Consider the following 19,732-nt stretch of genomic DNA (forward strand, 5'->3'; position numbering starts at 1 on the left):
ATTGTATATGTATATATTCCTAAAAGAAATTGCTTGATTATGCTTATTTTTGAGCTTTAGTTCATGCATTTTCACTGCTGTACAATATTTCATCCACAGTTCACATATCTATATCCTGTCAGTGAATATTTGGGCTGATTCCAGCTGTTTTCTATTATGAACTTTATTATAAGAGCTAAGGTATATTCCTACGGTTAGAATTGCATGCCATTAAATGTGCCCATGTTTAACTTTATAAGATATACCAAATTATTTTCTAAAGTGGTACCAATTTATACCTTTAATCAATAGTGTATAAGCATTCATTTTGATTATATCACTATTAATACCAGGATCTTCAAATTTCTCATTTTTGCCAATCTAAATTTAATATATTTCATTATAGCAATAATTTTCAGTTCCCTGGTCACTAATGAGTTTGGACATCTTTTTATATATTTACTGGCCATTTTTATTTCCTTTTTGGAGAGGAATGAAATAAATGAAAAAAACATTGCCTATTTTTCTGCTGTGGTATTTTTCATTTTCTTACTGCCTTTTAGTGTTCTTATAACTTCTTGATACCAAACCCTTTTTGGTTTATATGTATTGTAAATATCTGTTAATAATTTGTTCCTTAGTGTTAATTGTTTTGTGTGTGAAAATGTATGCTGTAGCTGAATTTATAATTTTAGGTTTAGCAATTTTGTATCTTATTAAAGAAATTATAGCCTTCTGAGCCTTCTGTAGCTCAAAAGTCTGAGTGTATTATCCTGTTTTCTTGTAAGTATTTAAAAATTTGTCTTTTCACATTTAAATCTCTAAACCATTTGGCATAATTTTTTTGATGTGGTTTCAAATAAGGATCTAGTTTTGTAAGTTCCTTTTCTCTGTGGATGTCCAATTTCCTCAGATCACACATTGACTAGTTCACCTCCTTTCATTAGAATCTGCAATGCCATATATAAAGTTTCTGTTTGCACTGGCACGTGCAAATCATCCCGCTGTTTCATTAATCAATACTTTTTATTTAGTCCATGTGCCAATTTCATATTATTTCAAATTTTATAGCTATATAATAAATCATCATAATTCATAGGATATATAACTCCATCTAATTTTCTTCAAGAGTATTTTGGCTATTCTTAGACCTTTGCTCTTCCGTAAAAATTTTAGACCAGCATGTCAAGTCATTATAAAACAATTATCTGTCTATTTATGAAGGTCTTTTTAAAATTTCTTTCAGTAATATATAATATTTTCTTTCAAAGCTGGTCATGCACAACTTTCATTTACCTCTTTTATTAGTGTATGGTCTATGATGTTGATTGATAGAAATGCATTAGATTATTTGGATTATTGATTTTAAATCTAGCCACCTGATTCATTACTCTAATTAATCCTTATAATTTACCTGTGGTTATTTATATCACTTGTGAATTATGGCTATTATTCTTCCTCTTCTTCAATCCTTATAACTTTCTTTCGTTTTTCTCTTTTTCTTTCTTTTGTCTTAAAGCAAGACAAAAACCTTGTTGAATGTTGAATAGAAATGATGATGGTAGCCTTTTTTCCTGGATTTTAAAAGGAATACTTGTGCAGTTTCACCATTAGGAATAATATTTGACATAGGTTCTTGGCAGATAAACTTATCATCATAGTTTTCTGAGACTTAAAAAATGTATGCTTTTTTATTAAAAAAATTTTGCAGATATTGAAATGATCATACAATTAATTTAATCCTGTGAATTCCTTTTATGAATTTTGTAACACTAAACCAAACTTGATCAAGGTTTTTCCTTTTTTTTTTTTAAACACACTGCTAGATTCCATTCCATGCATATATTTTCAAGAGTGAAATGATCTTCCTTTGATTATATTTGTCTAATTTTGATACCAAGGTTTTATTCACCATACAGAATTTGTTGGAAGTGTATTATTTCTTTTCCCATTCTCTGGAAGATTTTATATAATGTTGGAATGATCTATATCTTGAAAGCATGGGAGATCCCACCTAGAAAACCATCTGGGTTTCATCTTTCCTTTGTGGAAAGATATTTAACTATTTAATTTTTCCAACGGTAATCAGACTTTGAAAGAAATCTTTTTGAAGGTATTTTAAAAAGTGTGTTTTTCTAGATATCTGACCATTTCTTTTAGTAGTAGTAAAATTAATTAGCTTAAATTATTCTCATAGCATTTTCTTTTAAGTTCTGTCAATAGCTATACTTCTGCCTTGTTTTATTTCTGATATTATCTATTTGTACTTCTTTATACTGGCCCAGTTTCACTGGAATATTGTCTATTGCATTTGTCTTTTTAAAGGATCAACTCTTTGCTTTCAATCTCATTTTTATTTCATTAATTTCTGCTCTCTCTCTCTCCTTTTCTTTCCAATTTACTCATGCTGTTCTATTTATAATGTAAACTGACTGCTAGCTCAATAACATCCAGGATTTTTTCTTTTCTAATTTTATTGTTTAAGACTTGATTTACTTGAAGGTATCATTTTATTGTGTCCCACAAATTTTGATAGGTATTTTTCATGTCATTTAAAATTCTAAATTCTAAGTATGTATAAATTCATCATGATTTCTTTTTTGACTTATTAATTTAGAAATGCATTTAAAATTTTATGAATATATTGAGACTTACTGTTTTTTGTTTATTAAATTCTAATTTAATTTCACTGTAGTTGGAGAACATGATCTATACGATACCCATTCTTTGAAGTCTTTTGGTATTACCTGTATGGTCTCTTATGTGGTCAGTTAAAAAAATGTTTCATGTATGTTTAAATAGAATGTATATTCTTTAACTGTGGTATACAGGTTTCTATATGCCTGTTAAATCAAACTTGCCAATTATGTTGTTCAAATCAACTATATATTTACTAATTTTTTGCTTACTAGGTCACTTACTTGAAACATGAATATATCTCTGTCACTCTCTCCATTTTCAATTTTACATTATAATTTTTACAATTACAGTATTCAAATTTTTTGTTTCATCTATTTTCAGGCTAACTTATTAGGCATATATAAGTTTGAACTGAACCTTTTACAATTGTGTAGTGACTTTTTTTTATCTCTAATAATGCTTTTTAAAGAAAATAAAGTCAGTATAGCTTTATGTTTAAAGTACTGTGTCTGGCAATACTATAGCTAGCCCAACTTTTTCTTGTTTAGTATTTGCTGGATGTATTTTCCTTCAATTTTCCAATGTCCTGTTACTTCAGATGTTTTTATTGGAAACAACATATAATTGGATTTTAAAAATAACATTCATAGTAATCTCTGTTTAACTACCAAAGTTAGTCCATGTACATTTATTATAATTGTTTTCCATGCTTTTATTTCTTTTTATCTTCATGCTTTATTCAAGCAGCTCTAACATGCATTTTATTATTTTTCTCTTTGGCTGCATCTAGTCTGATATTTCACCTGTCCTCTGAATTTCCCAGTTCAACATATGTTTTTCAATTTAAAATATCCTAGTTAGTTCTTATTCAAAATCTGTGTGTTCATTTTGTTTTCATTCTTTTTATATTTGCTTATATTTGTAATTGCCTTTCATGTTTACTGACACATTTCATTTGGAGTAATTTTATATACCATCTTTGACAATTCCCATATCCTAAATATTTGATAGCCAAATATGTGGTTTCTGCTAACTTTCTCTTATGCTGACTTGTTGGTTTGTATGTTTGGTGATCTCTGATCATAAGCTCATATTTACTTAATATTAATCCATAAGATTAGTGGTGGACCACTTAAAAAGTGTGTGCTTTCCTCTAGAGAAGATTTTCAGTTGTTTTTGCTGTAATCCAAAGGGTGTTACTAACCAAGGTCCCTGACTTAAGGCAGAGAATTCAGAATCAGATCCTCTACCTTGAAACTTCCTATAGGAAGCTCTGGATCATATTGCTTTTATCAGTATTTTCCCTCAGAGTAATTCCTATCCCTACTATTCATTGCTTACCAATTAGAATTTAGCCCATGGTATAAATGTTTATATGTATGTATGCATGCATGCATAGGTATGAGATGGGCAGGAAGAGAATATATATTAGGTTTTGGAGGTGTGGGGATTTGATAGTTCTTGTACACTGTGAGGTCAGTATTCATTAAAAAAGTACTTTTTAATACTGGTCTAGTTTCTTTGTGGTAGGGGGACTGTCTAGAAACTCTAATCTTCCACAAATGTGGAAACAGACACCTGCTACTCTAATTTTTACAACAGACCCCATTCTCTTCTCCTTGCAAACTATTCTCTGACTTTGTAGACATATTTTATGAGTCAATCATCTAAGAAGAATCCATTGAATATGTTATATTTCTTACATTATCTATGCCTTGTTGTCACATCTTTATACTAAATGTTAAGTATGAATATGTCAGCCATATCTTACTATTTTTTAATGATTTAATGCTAGACATTCTGGGCTATTCATGTAGAAGTGGGTGGTCTCCTGGTCCCCATTCATTTTTTGCAGTTTTCAGCCACTCCTGTGCACATAAATCATAGTGATATCTAGAAACATAGACTGTGAAAATAAAAGTATTCCTATTATCCTTTAGGTCAAGAGTAATGGTGATGATAATGATAGCTGATATATTTGAGTGCCTACTATGTATCATACACTATATTAAGGTTAACATTATTGGACTTATTTAATCTTCACAACAAACCTATGAAGTAAGACCTATAATTTCAATTTTATAAATGAGGATAAATAATTTGCCCAAGGCTACATAGCGTGTATTAATACAAGATTTAGTATTTTATTTTCCCATCTAAAATATGTGGACAAAAATAACAAACTAAGAATAGTTTTTTTTTAACATCTTTATTGTGATATAATTTCTTTACAATGTGTTAGTTTCTGCTGTATAACAAAGTGAATCAGCTATATGTATACATATATCCCCATTTCCCCTCCCTCTTTCATCTCCTTCCCACTTTCCCTATCCTACCCCACCAGGTGGTCACAAAACATCGAGCTGATCTCCCTGTGCAATGCAGCTGCTTCCCACTAGCTATCTGTTTTACATTGGGTAGTGTATATATGTCAATGCTACTCTCTCACTTCATCCCAGCTTACCCTTCCCCCTCCCTGTGTCCTCAAGTCCATTATCTACGTCTGCATCTTTATTGCTGTCCTGCCTCTAGGTACATCAGACCATTTTTTTTTTTTTTAGATTCCATATATATGTGTTAGCATATGGTATTTGTTTTCCTCTTTCTGACTTACTTCACTCTGTATGACAGACTCTATGTCCATCCACCTCACTACAAATAACTCAATTTCGTTTCTTATATGGCTGAGTAATATTCCATTGTGAATATGTGCCGCATCTTCTTTATCCATTCATCTGTCGATGGACACTCAGGTTGCTTCCATGTATTGGCTATTGTAGATAGTGCTTCAGTGAACATTGGGGTACATGTCTCTTTTTGAATTATGGTTTTCTCAGGGTATATGCCCAGTAGTGGGATTGCTGGGTCATATGGTAATTCTATTTTTAGTTTTTTAAGGAACCTCCATACTGTTCTCCATAGTGGCTGTATCAATTTACATTCCCACCAACAGTACAAGAGGGTTCCCTTTTCTCCACACCCTCTCCAGCATTTACTGTTTGTAGATTTTTTGATAATGGCCATTCTGACCGGTGTGAGGTGATACCTCATTGTAGTTTTGATTTGCATTTCTCTAATGATTAGTGATGTTGAGCATCTTTTCGTGTGTTTGTTGGCAATCTGTATATCTTCTTTGGAGAAATGTATATTTAGGTATTCTGCCCATTTTGGATTGGGTTGTTTGTTTTTTTGATATTGAGCTGCATGAGCTGCTTGTATATTTTGGAGATTAATCCTTTGTCAGTTGCTTCATTTCCAAATATTTTCGCCCATTCTGAGATTTGTCTTTTGGTCTTTTTTATGGTTTCCTTTGCTGTGCAAAACTTTTAAGTTTCATTAGGTCCCATTTGTTTATTTTTGTTTTTATTTCCATTTCTCTAGGAGGTGGGTCAAAAAGAATCTTGCTGTGATTTATGTCATAGAGTGTTCTGCCTATGTTTCCTCTAAGAGTTTGATAGTGTCTGGCCTTACATTTAGGTCTTTAATCCATTTTGAGTTTATTTTTGTATATGGTGTTAGGGAGTGTTCTAATTTCATTCTTTTACATGTAGCTGTCCAGTTTTCCCAGCACCACGTATTGAAGAGGCTATCTTTTCTCCACTGTATATTCTTGCCTCCTTTATCAAAGATAAGGTGACCATATGTGCGTGGGTTTATCTCTGGGCTTTCTATCCTGTTCCATTGATCTATATTTCTGTTTTTATGCTGGTACCATACTGTCTTGATTACTGTCTCTTTGTAGTATAGTCTGAAGTCAGGGAGCCTGATTCCTCCCGCTCCGTTTTTCTTTCTCAAGATTGCTTTGGCTATTCGCAGTCTTTTGTGTTTTCATACAAATTGTGAAATTTTTTGTTCTAGTCCTGTGAAAAATGCCATTGGTAGTTTGATAGGGATTGCGTTGAATCTGTAGATTGCTATGGGTATTGTAGTCATTTTCACATTGTTGATTCTTCCAATCCAAGAACATGGTATATCTTTCCATCTGTTTGTATCGTGTTTAATTTCTTTCATCAGTGTCTTATAGTTTTCTGCATACAGGTCTTTTGTCTCCTTAGGTAGGTTTATTTCTAGGTATTTTATTCTTTTGTTGCAGTGGTAAATGGGAGTGTTCCCTTAATTTCTCTTTCGGATTTTTCATCACTAGTGTATAGGAATGCAAGAGATTTCTGTGCATTAATTTTGTATCCTGCTACTTTACCAAATTCATTGATTAGCTCTAGTAGTTTTCTGGTAACATCTTTAGGATTCTCTATGTATAGTATCATGTCATCTGCAAACAGTGACAGTTTTACTTCTTCTTTTCCAATTTGGATTCCTTTTATTTCTTTTTCTTCTCTGATTGCTGCTGCTAAAACTTCCAAAACTATGTTGAATAATATTGCTGAGAGTGGGCAACCTAGTTTTGTTGCTGATCTTAGAGGAAATGGTTTCAGTTTTTCACCATTGAGAACAATGTTGGCTGTGGGTTTGTCATATATGGCCTTTATTATGTTGAGGTGGGTTCCCTCTATGCCTACTTTCTGGAGAGTTTTTATCATAAATGGATGTTGAATTTTGTCCAAAGCTTTTTCTGCATCTATTGAGATTATCATATGCTTTTTTTTAAACATCTTTATTGGAGTGTAATTGCTTTACAATGGTGTGTTATTTTCTATTATGGTTTTTATCCTTCAATTTGTCAGTATGGTGTATCACATTGATTGATTTGCGTATATTGAAGTCCTGCCTTCCCGGGATAAACCCCACTTGATCATGGTGTATGATCCTTTTAATGTGCTGTTGGATTCTGTTTGCTAGTATTTTGTTGAGAATTTTTGCATCTATGTTCATCAGTGATATTGGCCTGTAGTTTTCTTTTTTTGTGACATCTTTGTCTGGTTTTGATATCAGGATGATGTTGACCTTGTAGAATGAGTTTGGGAGTGTTCCTCCCTCTGCTATATTTTGGAAGAGTTTGAGAAAGATAGGTGTTAGCTCTTCTCTAAATGTTTGATAGAATTCGCCTGTGAAGCCATCTGGTCCTGGGCCTTTGTTTGTTGGAAGATTTTTAATCACAGCCTCAATTTCAGTGCTTGTGATTGGTCTGTTTATATTTTCTATTTCTTCCTGGTTCAGTCTCAGAAGGTTGTGCTTTTCTAAGGATTTGTCTATTTCTTCCAGGTTGTCCATTTTATTGGCATATCGTTGCTGGTGGTAATTTCTCATGATCCTTTGTATTTGTGCAGTGTCAGTTGCTACTTCTTTTTCATTTCCAATTCTGTTGATTTGAGTCTTCTCCCTTTTTTTTTTTTGATGAGTCTGGCTAATGGTTTATCAAGTTTGTTTATCTTCTCAAAGAACCAGCTTTTAGTTTTATTGATCTTTGCTATTGTTTCCTTCATTTCTTTTTCATTTATATCTGATCTGATCTTTCTTTCCTTGTGCTAACTTTGGGGGGGGTTTTGTTCTTTTTTCTCTAATTGCTTTAGGTGTAAGGTTAGGTTGTTTATTTGACATGTTTCTTGTTTCTTAAGGTAGGATTGTATTGCTATAAACTTCCCTCTTAGAACTTCTTGGGCTGCATCCCATAGGTTTCGGGTCATCGTGTTTTCATTGTCATTTGTTTCTAGGTATTTTTTGATTTCCTCTTTGATTTCTTCAGTGATCTCTTGGTTATTAAGTAGCATATCATTTAGCCTCCATGTGTTTGTATTTTTTACAGTTTTTTCCTGTGATTAATATCTAGTCTCATAGCGTTATGGTTGGAAAAGGTAGTTGGTACGATTTCAGTTTTTTAAAATTTATCAAGGCTTGATTTGTGACCCAGGATATGATGTATCCTGGAGAATGTTCCATGAGCACTTGAGTAGAAAGTGTATTCTGTTGTTTTTGGATGGAATGTCCTATTAATATCAATAAAGCCCATCTTGTTTAATATGTCATTTAAAGCTTGTGTTTCCTTATTTATTTTCCTTTTGGATGATCTGTCCTTGGTGAAAGTGGGGTGTTAAAGTCCCCTACTATTATTGTGTTACTGTCAATTTCCTCTTTTATGGCTGTTAGCATTTGCCTTATGTATTGAGGTGCTCCTATGTTGAGTGCATAAATATTTACAATTGTTATATCTTCTCTTGGATTGATCCCTTGATCATTATGTAGTGTCCTTCTTTGTCTCTTATTATAGTCTTTAAAGTCTACTTTGTCTGATATGAGAATTGCTACTCCAGTTTTCTTTTGATTTTAATTTGCATGGAATATATTTTTCCATCCCCTCGCTTTCAGTCTATATGTGTCCCTAGGTCTGAAGTGGGTCTGTTGTAGGCAGCATATATATGGGTCTTCTTTTTGTATCTGTTCAGCCAGTCTATGTCTTTGGTTGGAGCATTTAATCCATTTACATTTAAGGTAATTATTAATATGTATGTTCCTATTACCATTTTCTTAATTGTTTTGGGTTTGTTTTTGTAGGTGTTTTCCTTCTCTTGTGTTTCCTGCCTAGAGAAGTTCCTTTAGCATCTGTTGTAAAGCTGGTTTGGTGGTGCTGAATTCTCTTAACTTTTGCTTGTCTGTAAAGATTTTAATTTCTCCATCGAATCTGAATAAGATCCTTGCTGGGTAGAGGAGTCTTGGTTGTAGTTTTTTCCCTTTCATCACTTTAGATATGTCCTGCCACTCCCTTCTGGTTTGCAGAGTTTCTGCTGAAAGATCAGCTCTTAACCTTATGGGGATTCCCTTGTATGTTATTAGTTGCTTTTCCCTTGCTGCTTTTAATATGTTTTCTTTATATTTAATTTTTGATAGTTTGATTAATATGTGTCTTGGCATGTTTCTCCTTGGATTTATCCTCTATGGGACTCCCTGTGCTTCCAGGACTTGATTGATTATTTCCTTTCCCGTGTTAGGGAAGTTTTCAATTATAATCTCTTCAAATATTTTCTCAGACCCTTTCTTTTTCTCTTCTTCTGGGACCCCTATAATTCGAATGTTGGTGCATTTAATATTGTCCCAGAGGTCTCTGAGACTGTCCTCAATTCTTTTCATTCTTTTTTCTTTATTCTGCTCTGCGGTAGTTATTTCCACTATTTTATCTTCCAGGTCACTTATCCGTTCTTCTGCCTCAGTTATTCTGCTATTGATTCCTTCTAGAGAATTTTTAATTTCATTTATTGTGTTGTTCATCATTGTTTGTTTGCTCTTTAGTTCTTCTAGGTCCTTGTTAAATGTTTCTTGTATTTTCTCCATTCTATTTCCAAGATTTTGGATCATCCTTACTATCATTACCCTGAATTCTTTTTTAGGTAGACTGCTTATTTCCTCTTGATTTGTTTGGTCTGGTGGGTTTTTACCTTGCTCCTTCATCTGCTGCATATTTCTCTGTCTTCTCATTTTGTTTAACTTACTGCGTTTGGGGTCTCCTTTTCGCAGGCTACAGGTTCGTAGTTCCTGTTGTTTTTGGTATCTGCCCCCAGTGGGTGAGGTTGGTTCAGTGGCTTGTGTAGGCTTGGTGGAGAGGACTGGTGCCTGTGTTCTGTTGGGTGGGTCTGGATGTTTTCTTTCTGGTGGGCAGGCCCACGTCTGGTGGTGTGTTTTGGGGTGTCTGTGAACTTAGTATGATTTTAGGCAGCCTCTTTGCTAATGGGTGGGCTTGTGTTCCTGTCTTGCTAGTTGATTGGCATAGGGCCTCCATCACTGGAGCTTGCTGGCTGTTGGGTGGAGCTGGGTCCTAGCGTTGAGACGGAGATCTCTGGGAGAGCTCTCACTGATTGATATTACCTGGGGCCAGGAGGTCTCTGGTGGTCCAATGTCCTGAACTCAGCTCTCCCACATCAGAGGCTCAGCCCTGACCCCAGGCTGGAGCACCAAGTCCCTGTCAGCCACATGGATGTTTTACAGGGTCTTTCTCCACCCAGGGACTCGGCCAGGATTTTAGGCAATGGGTTCTGAGTGCAAAAAGTGCCTCTATTTGGGAACTTGCAAAACACGACATAGGAGAAGATTCAGTGTTTTTCTTGGAGTTGGATTTGCTTTCTTATACTTCTCCCATTGCCCCAAAAACTCCTCTCCTGAGTAGCTGCTGCTCCTTTATTCTTAACTCCTCAATTGAACACACCCTAAGGATAGTTCTTAATGACAAATACAAGATGTTGGTAATAATTACTAGGTTTCCTGCTTATATATCCTTTTGCAAGTACTGTTGCCTTAGTCTCTGAGCATGTTTTATAAAGTATGTTAAAACATGGTTTTTATTCTTTAACATGACGGATTGGTGACTCTGTGTAGCTTCTTGCCCTTCCAAACATGGGGAATCTGTGTCAGATTTAGGCCTGTGCTCCTTTATTCTATCTCTGCCCAGTTTTAGAGAACCCTTAATCAACGTGAGTGAATCTAGGCACAAACCCTCAGCCGGCTGCTTGGTACCATAAGGCTATACATTTACTTTGATTTTTGTTGGTCTTTCCTATGGAGATATTTGATCATGGTCTCTAATCATATGCAATGCATATTTTTACAGATATGTCATGTGACTAAAATGTTCAGTTTAGAATATATCTATCTTTAAGCATGAAACATAAAGTTTAGGTGGTAATGGAGTCAATATTGTGTTCCAAATACACAGCCCTGAAAATGAATACACTGGAATTGAGCCACTAGGCAAATTGAAAATACTAATGAAGGCAAGGGAACACCAGCATATTCATGAAAGAAATGTGTTCAGTTTATTCTGACATTTATGACTAAACATTTATGACTAAAAGAATACATAGGAAGAGGGAGCTAAAACACAGTAGCTAATATAAGTATTTATTTTATATTAAGAAATTTCTAAATGCAAAACTTTACAGTAAGAAACTGGTTATTTTATATATGATAATCTTTTTTTAATGAAAGGAATCATTGTAGGAGAACAGATAAATTTGCAGGCAAATATTGAAGGCTAGCAATAGCAAAAACCATTGTATTATGTTAAAAAGTAAAATGAAATGCTAACTTGGTTGATGATGGAGTAGGATTATTATAATGAACATTTATTTTGAATTTCTTTTTCTAGACTAAAAGACTATATCAACTGTAACTATTGATGTCTTTGGTGTCCAACCAGTTCATGCTGTCTTCTTTCAGCAGCAATTCGAGTTGCAGAGTTGCACGTTGTTATTTAAATGAGTGACTAGATCTTGACATGTGATACATTTCCCATTGCTGAAGTGGTTACAAAATCAAGTGCTTCCAGTGATTATATCATTATCATGTTTTATTTAACACATATTAAATTCAGGCACTATTCTAAGCTTTTAACATATTTTTACTCATTTAATTATCATATGGTAATTGAATAATTGTATGCTGCTTCAAAACTTTAAAAAATAAAAGAAAATTTATAATTTATATTTTTCTGTGCTATTTTCTTTATTATTGCTATTACCAATTTAAACATTTATTACCTTTCCTATTACTCACACTAATGTGGCCTAAAACTTCATTCTTCCTGTAATAAATGTTCTTTTCATTTTTCTGTTTTTTAAAAAATTGTTTGCCTATCCCATATTTTGGATTATTTTCTTCAGTAAAAGAATCCAAGAATTTGCTAAAAAGATTTCAACTACAGACAAATCATTCTGTTGTTTTTTCTTCACCTTACAAAACGTTCATGCAATATTAACAGTCAACTGCATTCATTTCTAAGTAGTAATGCCAATGATAAATGCTTTAGTGCTTTCTTTATGATTCTGGTATTTCCCATTTTGTTGAAATACAAACGTGAAATTTTTCAGGTTTAGCAGAATTAGGTACCCTGTGTGATCCTTTACGGAGCTGCTCTATTAGTGAAGAAAATGGACTCAGTGCTGCCTTTACCATAGCCCACGAGCTTGGGCATGTGTAAGTACCTTCTGTCACCTCAGTAACGTGCCTTCTATATACCATTGCACAAATGTCTAAAATTCTATCTTCAATTGAGTAATTAGCACCTTTATATCTTTATAAAGTATTAGTAGTGTAATTTTCACCCCTGAAATTCTAACTCTGGCTCTTTTGTGATCTATGTTAGGTCAGACAGGCTGCACAGATCAACAGACTAAGCAAAGAACTAGAGCTTGGGAATTCTTTTATTTCATTTACTGTATTGGATTACATGACAAGCACTTCTGGCCTCTATCCCTTGTTATCCTATACATGACCAGGTACTGTGCTCTACCATCTTATGGGAGGGCCTGCAGGGGCCCCTGGTTCTGGGGAACTCCCCAAAATATTTGTAGTACCAATTCATTTCTTGCTTTTATAGCTCAGAGCCCCAGCAGAAGATGTGGCCTGTGGGAATTTCTTAATTACTAAAAGATTTTTTAAAAAATTTCCTCCCAGTTCCATAATTTTTTGTTTTTTTAAATTTGAGATTCTCCTATCTGTTCCTGCATTATTAAAAATTCTACTGGGGTTTTATGCTCTAAGAATGTGGAGGCCGTGATTTCCCATGATACCCTTGGAGCTCCCAGAGAAAATCAGAAACCCCTCTGAAACTCATCCCCTGAAAAATGACCCCAAATGTACCCCCAGTACTCCTTTGATTTCTTGGTTATCTGCTAATAAGGAATTGAAGCTAGAGTTGCCTCTCTTGACTACATTTTCTTTTCCTGGTCATGGCTTAACGTCATTAGAGTATTCAGCTGGAATAATTTCAAGTGGAGATCATTTTTATTAAACTAGTGCCTCTTCAGTTCCCTTTAGCATGGTTATATCTCATGACCATCCACAAGATGCACACTCAGATTTTTATATTGTTTGTTGAAGTGGGGGCAGATCAGGAACCTACATCATGCATTGCAACATCTGGAAAGCACTGATTTCTGGTTACTACTGGTGCTAACTAGGAGAAGAGTGTTCTTGCAGAGGGTACCATCTTAGACATTTATTTTCTTCCTGAGAAACTCTTTACGTGTCTTTAGAATATAGGTAAGTAGTTTAATAAAAATACTGATTTACGTACAAATTTCGACAGGCAAGGATCTGAATCAAGTGGTTTCTTCTAAATGTGAGTTTTTACTGGGGTCCTCAAAAGAATGTGTAGGATTTGTTGCTGACCAGCTAATCATTTAATATCATTGCTCTTGTTGTGAAGATTTGGTTGCCCTTTAGGAATATTTTTATTATTCCAGTTCAATCAAATCATCACTTATTGATTATAAACCAGAAAGAGCACTTAGACTGTTTCATATGAAATAGATGGAAAATATAGAGTGATACGAAATTAAAGAAGTGTTTTTTTTGTGTTTTTTTTTTTTTTTTGATACTGTAGTGATAGTCAATGGTCTGGAATTCAGTGTGGTAGAGCCTTCACCTAATCTTTCCACACACATCTCCTAGGGTATGTGTGTTGGAAACTACAGTTATTTTTATGTTAATGCTAAGTCCATATTGTGATGAAGTGAGCCAGAATCCAAATATTTTGAATGTTTAAATTCAAATACCAAATCAACAGACTGTGCTACTGATCAAAGTTATAATCTACTGTTTCTCAGACATCATGTGCTCCTAAACATGAAGGTAACCCTAGCATTACAATACTTTATGGAGAGGTCAAGAGTACAAATCCTGATGTAATCAGATTTATCTGCATTTTAGATTATACTTTAAATATAAGAGATCTGTTTCTAATGTTGTATACATATTTTAGTATTCTTTTTTAAGTGTTTATTTTTATTTTTAGATTTAATGTTCCACACGATGATAGTTTTAAATGTAAGGAAACTGGAATTAAACATCAATATCATGTAATGGCTCCAACTTTAAATTACCACACAAGTCCTTGGACCTGGTCAAAATGTAGTCAGAAATATATCACTGAATTCCTAGAGTAAGTGATTTTGTGTTACTTTAGTTAAATAATTGAACATTTATTAGATTATGAAATTTGAAACTTGTATGTTCTTTTAGAGTGGTTCAATCTCTGTTGAGTTTTTGATTGTTTAAGCTTACTTTCACTGTACAAATGGATGTTTAAAAACAAGAAAAGAATTTTATTATTTCATTCTTAACTAATATTTTTGGTGTGCGGGGGGGCAGTTCAGATCTAACTATCATTTTTTTTTTATTATTTGGGCTCTCTGTTATGGGAAAAACTTCTTTTAGGGGGAGACTTAATGGGAATCAAAGCTTTCTTGTGTGTGTTTGAATTTTTTCAGGAGCTACTAGGTAATAGTTTAAGAGGAGTTTAGCTCAAGTTTGAGGTGCCCTTGAAGGGCAGAGAATAGCTAAATTCAAACTATGAATATTACAAATAGTTCTCTGAAGGGATATGGAATCTCTAGGTTTACCTGTTCTTTGGAGGCTCTTCCCAGCTCTGAAGACAGGAGGCAGATCCAGATTGTTCTTGCCTTGCCTCTTCAACTCCTACCAGGTTTCTCTGCTTCCCAACTTCTTATCCAAATGGTGTTTCTATCCTACTTACTGAAACTTGTTCAAAAGGCAAGGCCAAGCTCTTATAAACACAATACTGTTTGAGTTTTTTCTACTACATATTCTAATCACCAATTTGTGCAGTTTTAGTTACCTATCTTTACGAGAACTACAGGAATAAATGAAACCATGTTTTGGAATATATATGTATAAATATATCCCTTAATTATAATCAGCAGTGATTGTTTATCCTCGTATGGGAACTTGATTTGAAAGCACAATACACAGTTGCTGATCTATACATGATTGCATATAGCTTTGTTCAATTGCTGACTGAGGTATTGATTAAAAATACTAGTGGGTGTGCTTATTTTTGGAAGGGGGTAATATGATTCTAGCCAATGGGTATTTTAAAAATTACATGTTCATTTTTGGGACAAAATTTAATATGCCCTCTAGCCATAAAAAATCCCCCCCAAGATATTTCTTCTAATTATTTCAATTGAATAAATTGCTGCTTTTAACCCAATTAGAATGGCTGAACATTTTCACAAAGTTTTCTGCAGACTATCTATCGTGTGACAAACTAGGAATAACAAATACACATTTTCACCACTATCTACCACTTTTCTAACTCCTTAAAGATGTTATATCATATATTTTAATAGCAATTTGCAAGGTAGACACTACCACTCTCAATTTACAGATAAGGAGACTTAGGCTCAGGGAGGCTAAATAACTTGTTCACACCATGCATTCTGGGAAGTGATGAGACCCAAATGCAAACTCCCAAAGCTGACATTATTGACTCTGCTTTACATTCTTTTCCTAAAAAACCTCTTGAGATGGAGACCACATAACACTTTTGGAAATTCCTTTGTTTTGTTGTCACTTAGAGCTATCAATGTACTTTCTCAGATGATCTGAAAACTTTACTTTTTACATTTTGACAATTTGGACATTAGATATAGGGCATTGCTATTGGATAGCAAAGCAGACCAAAAGTGTAGTGTGATCAAAATAGGAATGTATGTTTCAAACATGATATTGTGATGAATTTTTGTTTATTTGTTATTCTTTTTTAAAAATGTTTACCTTTAAGGCAGTTGTGGGGATCAAATGAGAACAAACACATAAAATGTCCTTTATAAACTGAGGTTTTCATACTGACTTCCATGTGAGTTGGTTTTTAAATTATGAAAAAATACTGATAGTCTCTTTGAAAGTGCAGAGCTATAGAAAATGTGATAAAGAATCTTATACTGAAATGCATCCATATGTATTCACAATACTTTGTTTTCTGTCATTGTTACAGTACTGGTCATGGGGAATGCCTCCTTGACAAACCAAATGGAAGAATATACGATCTGTCTTCACAACTTCCTGGATCAGTGTATGATGTAAACAAGCAATGTGAACTTATGTTTGGTCCTGGATCACAAGTGTGTCCCTATTTGGTAAGAAAAATTATGTCCTTTTGTTTGAAAACTACCATAAAGTTGTAGTTTGACTACATTTCAAAATGTACATTTATTCTCTTGGACAGACAGTGTGCTGAATATATCTTAAAAATTTTTAAGTATTAGAAAAATTTAGTGTTTGTCAGGAAGAGGTTTAAAAAAGTATCCCCAGTCAGAAAACAGAGTCACAGAGAGGTTACTGAAAATTAAAAGCATTCAAATAGTTATTTTCAAATGATGTTGTTTTGCGGGTGGGAGAAGAAAATATAAGTGTTTTGATAATGAATTGTATTAAAGGCCCCAGGAATCTCAGAGACTACATTTTAATTTATACAGATTTGAATCCAAAGGAATGAAATTTAGGTCTTGTTGTTTAGTTTTCATTAAACCATTACTCTATAATTTATTTTGAGGATTTTTCACAGGTTAGATGCTTTAAATTTCCACCGAAATAGCTGAGTTAACATTTTTACTGAATCTATAACCAAGATTTTACCTTATTTTGAGGGTAAATTAAATTTAGGATTTAGTTTGAATAAATGTCACTACTTTGGTGAATCCATGCCTTACTTTTCCAAGCAGAATACTCATTCCATTTTCTTCATTCCTGTATAAAACTTTGCCAAATTGCTTACTATACTACTCGATTGTGAGGATCATTGGACCAGGAATCCAGCCTTATTTATTCATTTAAATATCCCCAGGGTGCAGTTCAGGGTCGGCCACGTAATAGGCACAAGAAAATAAATGCTTACTGCATGTTGAATGAATGAATAAATGAATGTGTGAATGAATGAAGCAATGTATGAATAAATGAATGAATGAAAGTTACTTAACAGTGAGCACAGGGGCATACAAAGCATGTTCCATACAGTGAATATTATTCCTAAAATCTTAAATTTATAATCACATATTTTATAAGGTTTTAAACATCTGCTTTGGAGGGGGGAAGATTTACCTTAATTTTTTGTTATAAAAGATACATTTCTTTCCTACCTGACTTAGGTACTGAATGAACTTTGAATTTAAATTCAGAAACAGAAAGGGATTATCTTGGGTATAGCTCCTGTGAGCCGCTGTGGATTTTCGTATCTTGTGAAAACTTCAGAACTCTTTGTTCAAAAGTTGAAAGTATGCATTATATTCACAAAATAGGAAACCAGTATACATTATACCATATTTCTATGCACATTATTCATACATTCCACTGTTGAATCAAAAGGGACTTTTGGAAGCTCCTTGTGAATAACATTTAACAACAAAAAGTCCTTTAGAAAAATGTCTTGCAAAGAGAGAAAAATGTCTCACATAATTTTGAATACTTCTACTCCAAGACATCTCTTCCATTGTTCAGTGTTTGATGATAATCCAAAAGTTTTAAAACATGAAATGTTGCCATTTTATGTGTTTAGAGGAAAATCGATGACTAGGACTGACCTAGCAAAGATTTTTTTACTGATTATTTCCCGCTCTGACCATGAAACCAGGAAGTACCTAGGATCAGCTTATAAACCAATGCATGATACTGAATTGATTCCGTGTTTACAGCGTTATTTTCACTCTTGCTTGCCTGCCTTTTCTTACTCTGCAGAAACAATGCAGGCGTCTCTGGTGCACGAGTGCAGAAGGAGTTCACAAGGGCTGTCGCACTCAACACATGCCACTGGCAGATGGAACAAACTGTGGTCCTGGGATGGTAGGTTTTCTCGAAGGGTGAGTCTTGTATCAAGAGATTATCCAAGGATGCGATTGCTCTGCGTTTCAGCATTCTACCTTTTCGCTGTCAACTATTGTTCTGCTAGTTGAATTAATGTTTTTGTCATATTTGTTTGATGTAGTATGTTGTCAAGTGAATTAAAATTTTAATTTTACCCTTTTTCTCAAGACCTAGCAGATGGATATTATAGTTACATAATAACATGGATATTTAGTTATCTAAGCATATTATAGTCTTGTTATTAAAAATGAGTCTACCCATAGATATTACAGCAAATCCCCCAAATTCAAGGATGTTACCATTGTATACGTTTTATCCTAAAAATTCAGATAAGTATAATTGAAAGTTTTAAGTGGCTTCTTCAGATCTTTATTGGTGTTAATGTTTAAAATACATTGTACTGCAAGATAAACTGCCTACCATACTACATCTTTGCCATTCTAGCATCAGTCATGAACGTATCTAAATCTGCCAACATGATGTCAAGTGATAGGGTTCACCAAGATAATGAAATGTGGTATATTACATTGATTGATTTGCGGATATTGAATGATTGAATCCTTGGGATAAATCCCACTTGATCATGGTGTATGATCCTTTTAATGTATTGTTGAATTCAGTTTACTAATATTTTGTTGAAGATTTTTGCATCTATGTTCATCAGTGATACTGGTCTGTAATTTTCTTTTTTTGTGATATCTTTGTCTGGTTTTGGTATCAGTGTGATGCTGGCCTTGTAGAATGAATTCGGAAGCATTCCTTCCTCTGTAATTTTTTGGAATAGTGTGAGAAGAATAAGTGTTAACTCTTCTCTAAATGTTTGGTAAAATTCACTTGTGAAGCCCTCTGGCCCTGGACTTTCATTAGTTGGGAATTTTTTAAATTACTGATTCAATTTCATTACTAGTGAACTTCATGAACTGGTGTTTTTATATTTTCTTTTTCTTCCTGGGATTTAGTCTTGAGAGATTGTATATTTCTAGGAATTTGTCCATTTCTTCTAGGTTGTCCATTTTATTGGCATATAATCATTTATAGTAATTTCTTAGGATCCCTTGTGTTTCTGTGGTGTCAGTTGTAACTTCTCCTTTTTCATTTCTGATTTTATTGATTTTAGCCCTTTCTCTTCTTTTTCTTGATGGGTCTGAATAAATCAATTTTGCTTATCTTTTCAAAGAACCAGCTCTTAGTTTCATTGATCTTTTCTATTATTTTTTTGTAACTATTTTATTAATTTCTTCTCTGGCCTTTATGATTTCTTTCCTTCTACTAACATTGAGTTTTGTTTGTTCTTTTTACCCTAGTTCCTTTAGGTATAAGGTTAAGTTGTTTACTTGAGATTTTCCTTGTTTCCTGAGGTAGGCTTGTGTTGCTACAAACATTCCCCTTAGAACTGCATTTGCTACGTTCCATAGATTTTGGATTGTTGTGTTTTTATTTTCATTTGTCTCTAGGTATTTTTTATTTCTTCAGTGACCCATTGGTTGTTTAGTAGCATGTTGTTTAGCCTCCACATGTTTGTGTATTTTACAATATTTTTCTTGTAGTTGATTTCAGGTCTCATAGGATT

The 19,732-nt window shown here is 33.7% G+C and overlaps 1 protein-coding gene across 1 annotated transcript in view; it reads left to right on the forward strand.

Moving 5' to 3' along the window:
- Positions 1-19,732, forward strand: part of ADAMTS20 (ADAM metallopeptidase with thrombospondin type 1 motif 20) — a 205,735-nt gene that overhangs the window by 77,930 nt on the left and 108,073 nt on the right. Inside the window, exons 8-11 of the mRNA XM_061204404.1 lie at positions 12,369-12,474; positions 14,297-14,443; positions 16,301-16,442; positions 18,037-18,141. Of these exons, the coding sequence (XP_061060387.1) occupies positions 12,369-12,474; positions 14,297-14,443; positions 16,301-16,442; positions 18,037-18,141 (500 nt within the window). The remainder of the gene's footprint in view (positions 1-12,368; positions 12,475-14,296; positions 14,444-16,300; positions 16,443-18,036; positions 18,142-19,732) is intronic.

Source organism: Eubalaena glacialis, chromosome 11, assembly GCF_028564815.1.
Source record: "Eubalaena glacialis isolate mEubGla1 chromosome 11, mEubGla1.1.hap2.+ XY, whole genome shotgun sequence".
Lineage (NCBI taxonomy): Eukaryota > Metazoa > Chordata > Mammalia > Artiodactyla > Balaenidae > Eubalaena > Eubalaena glacialis.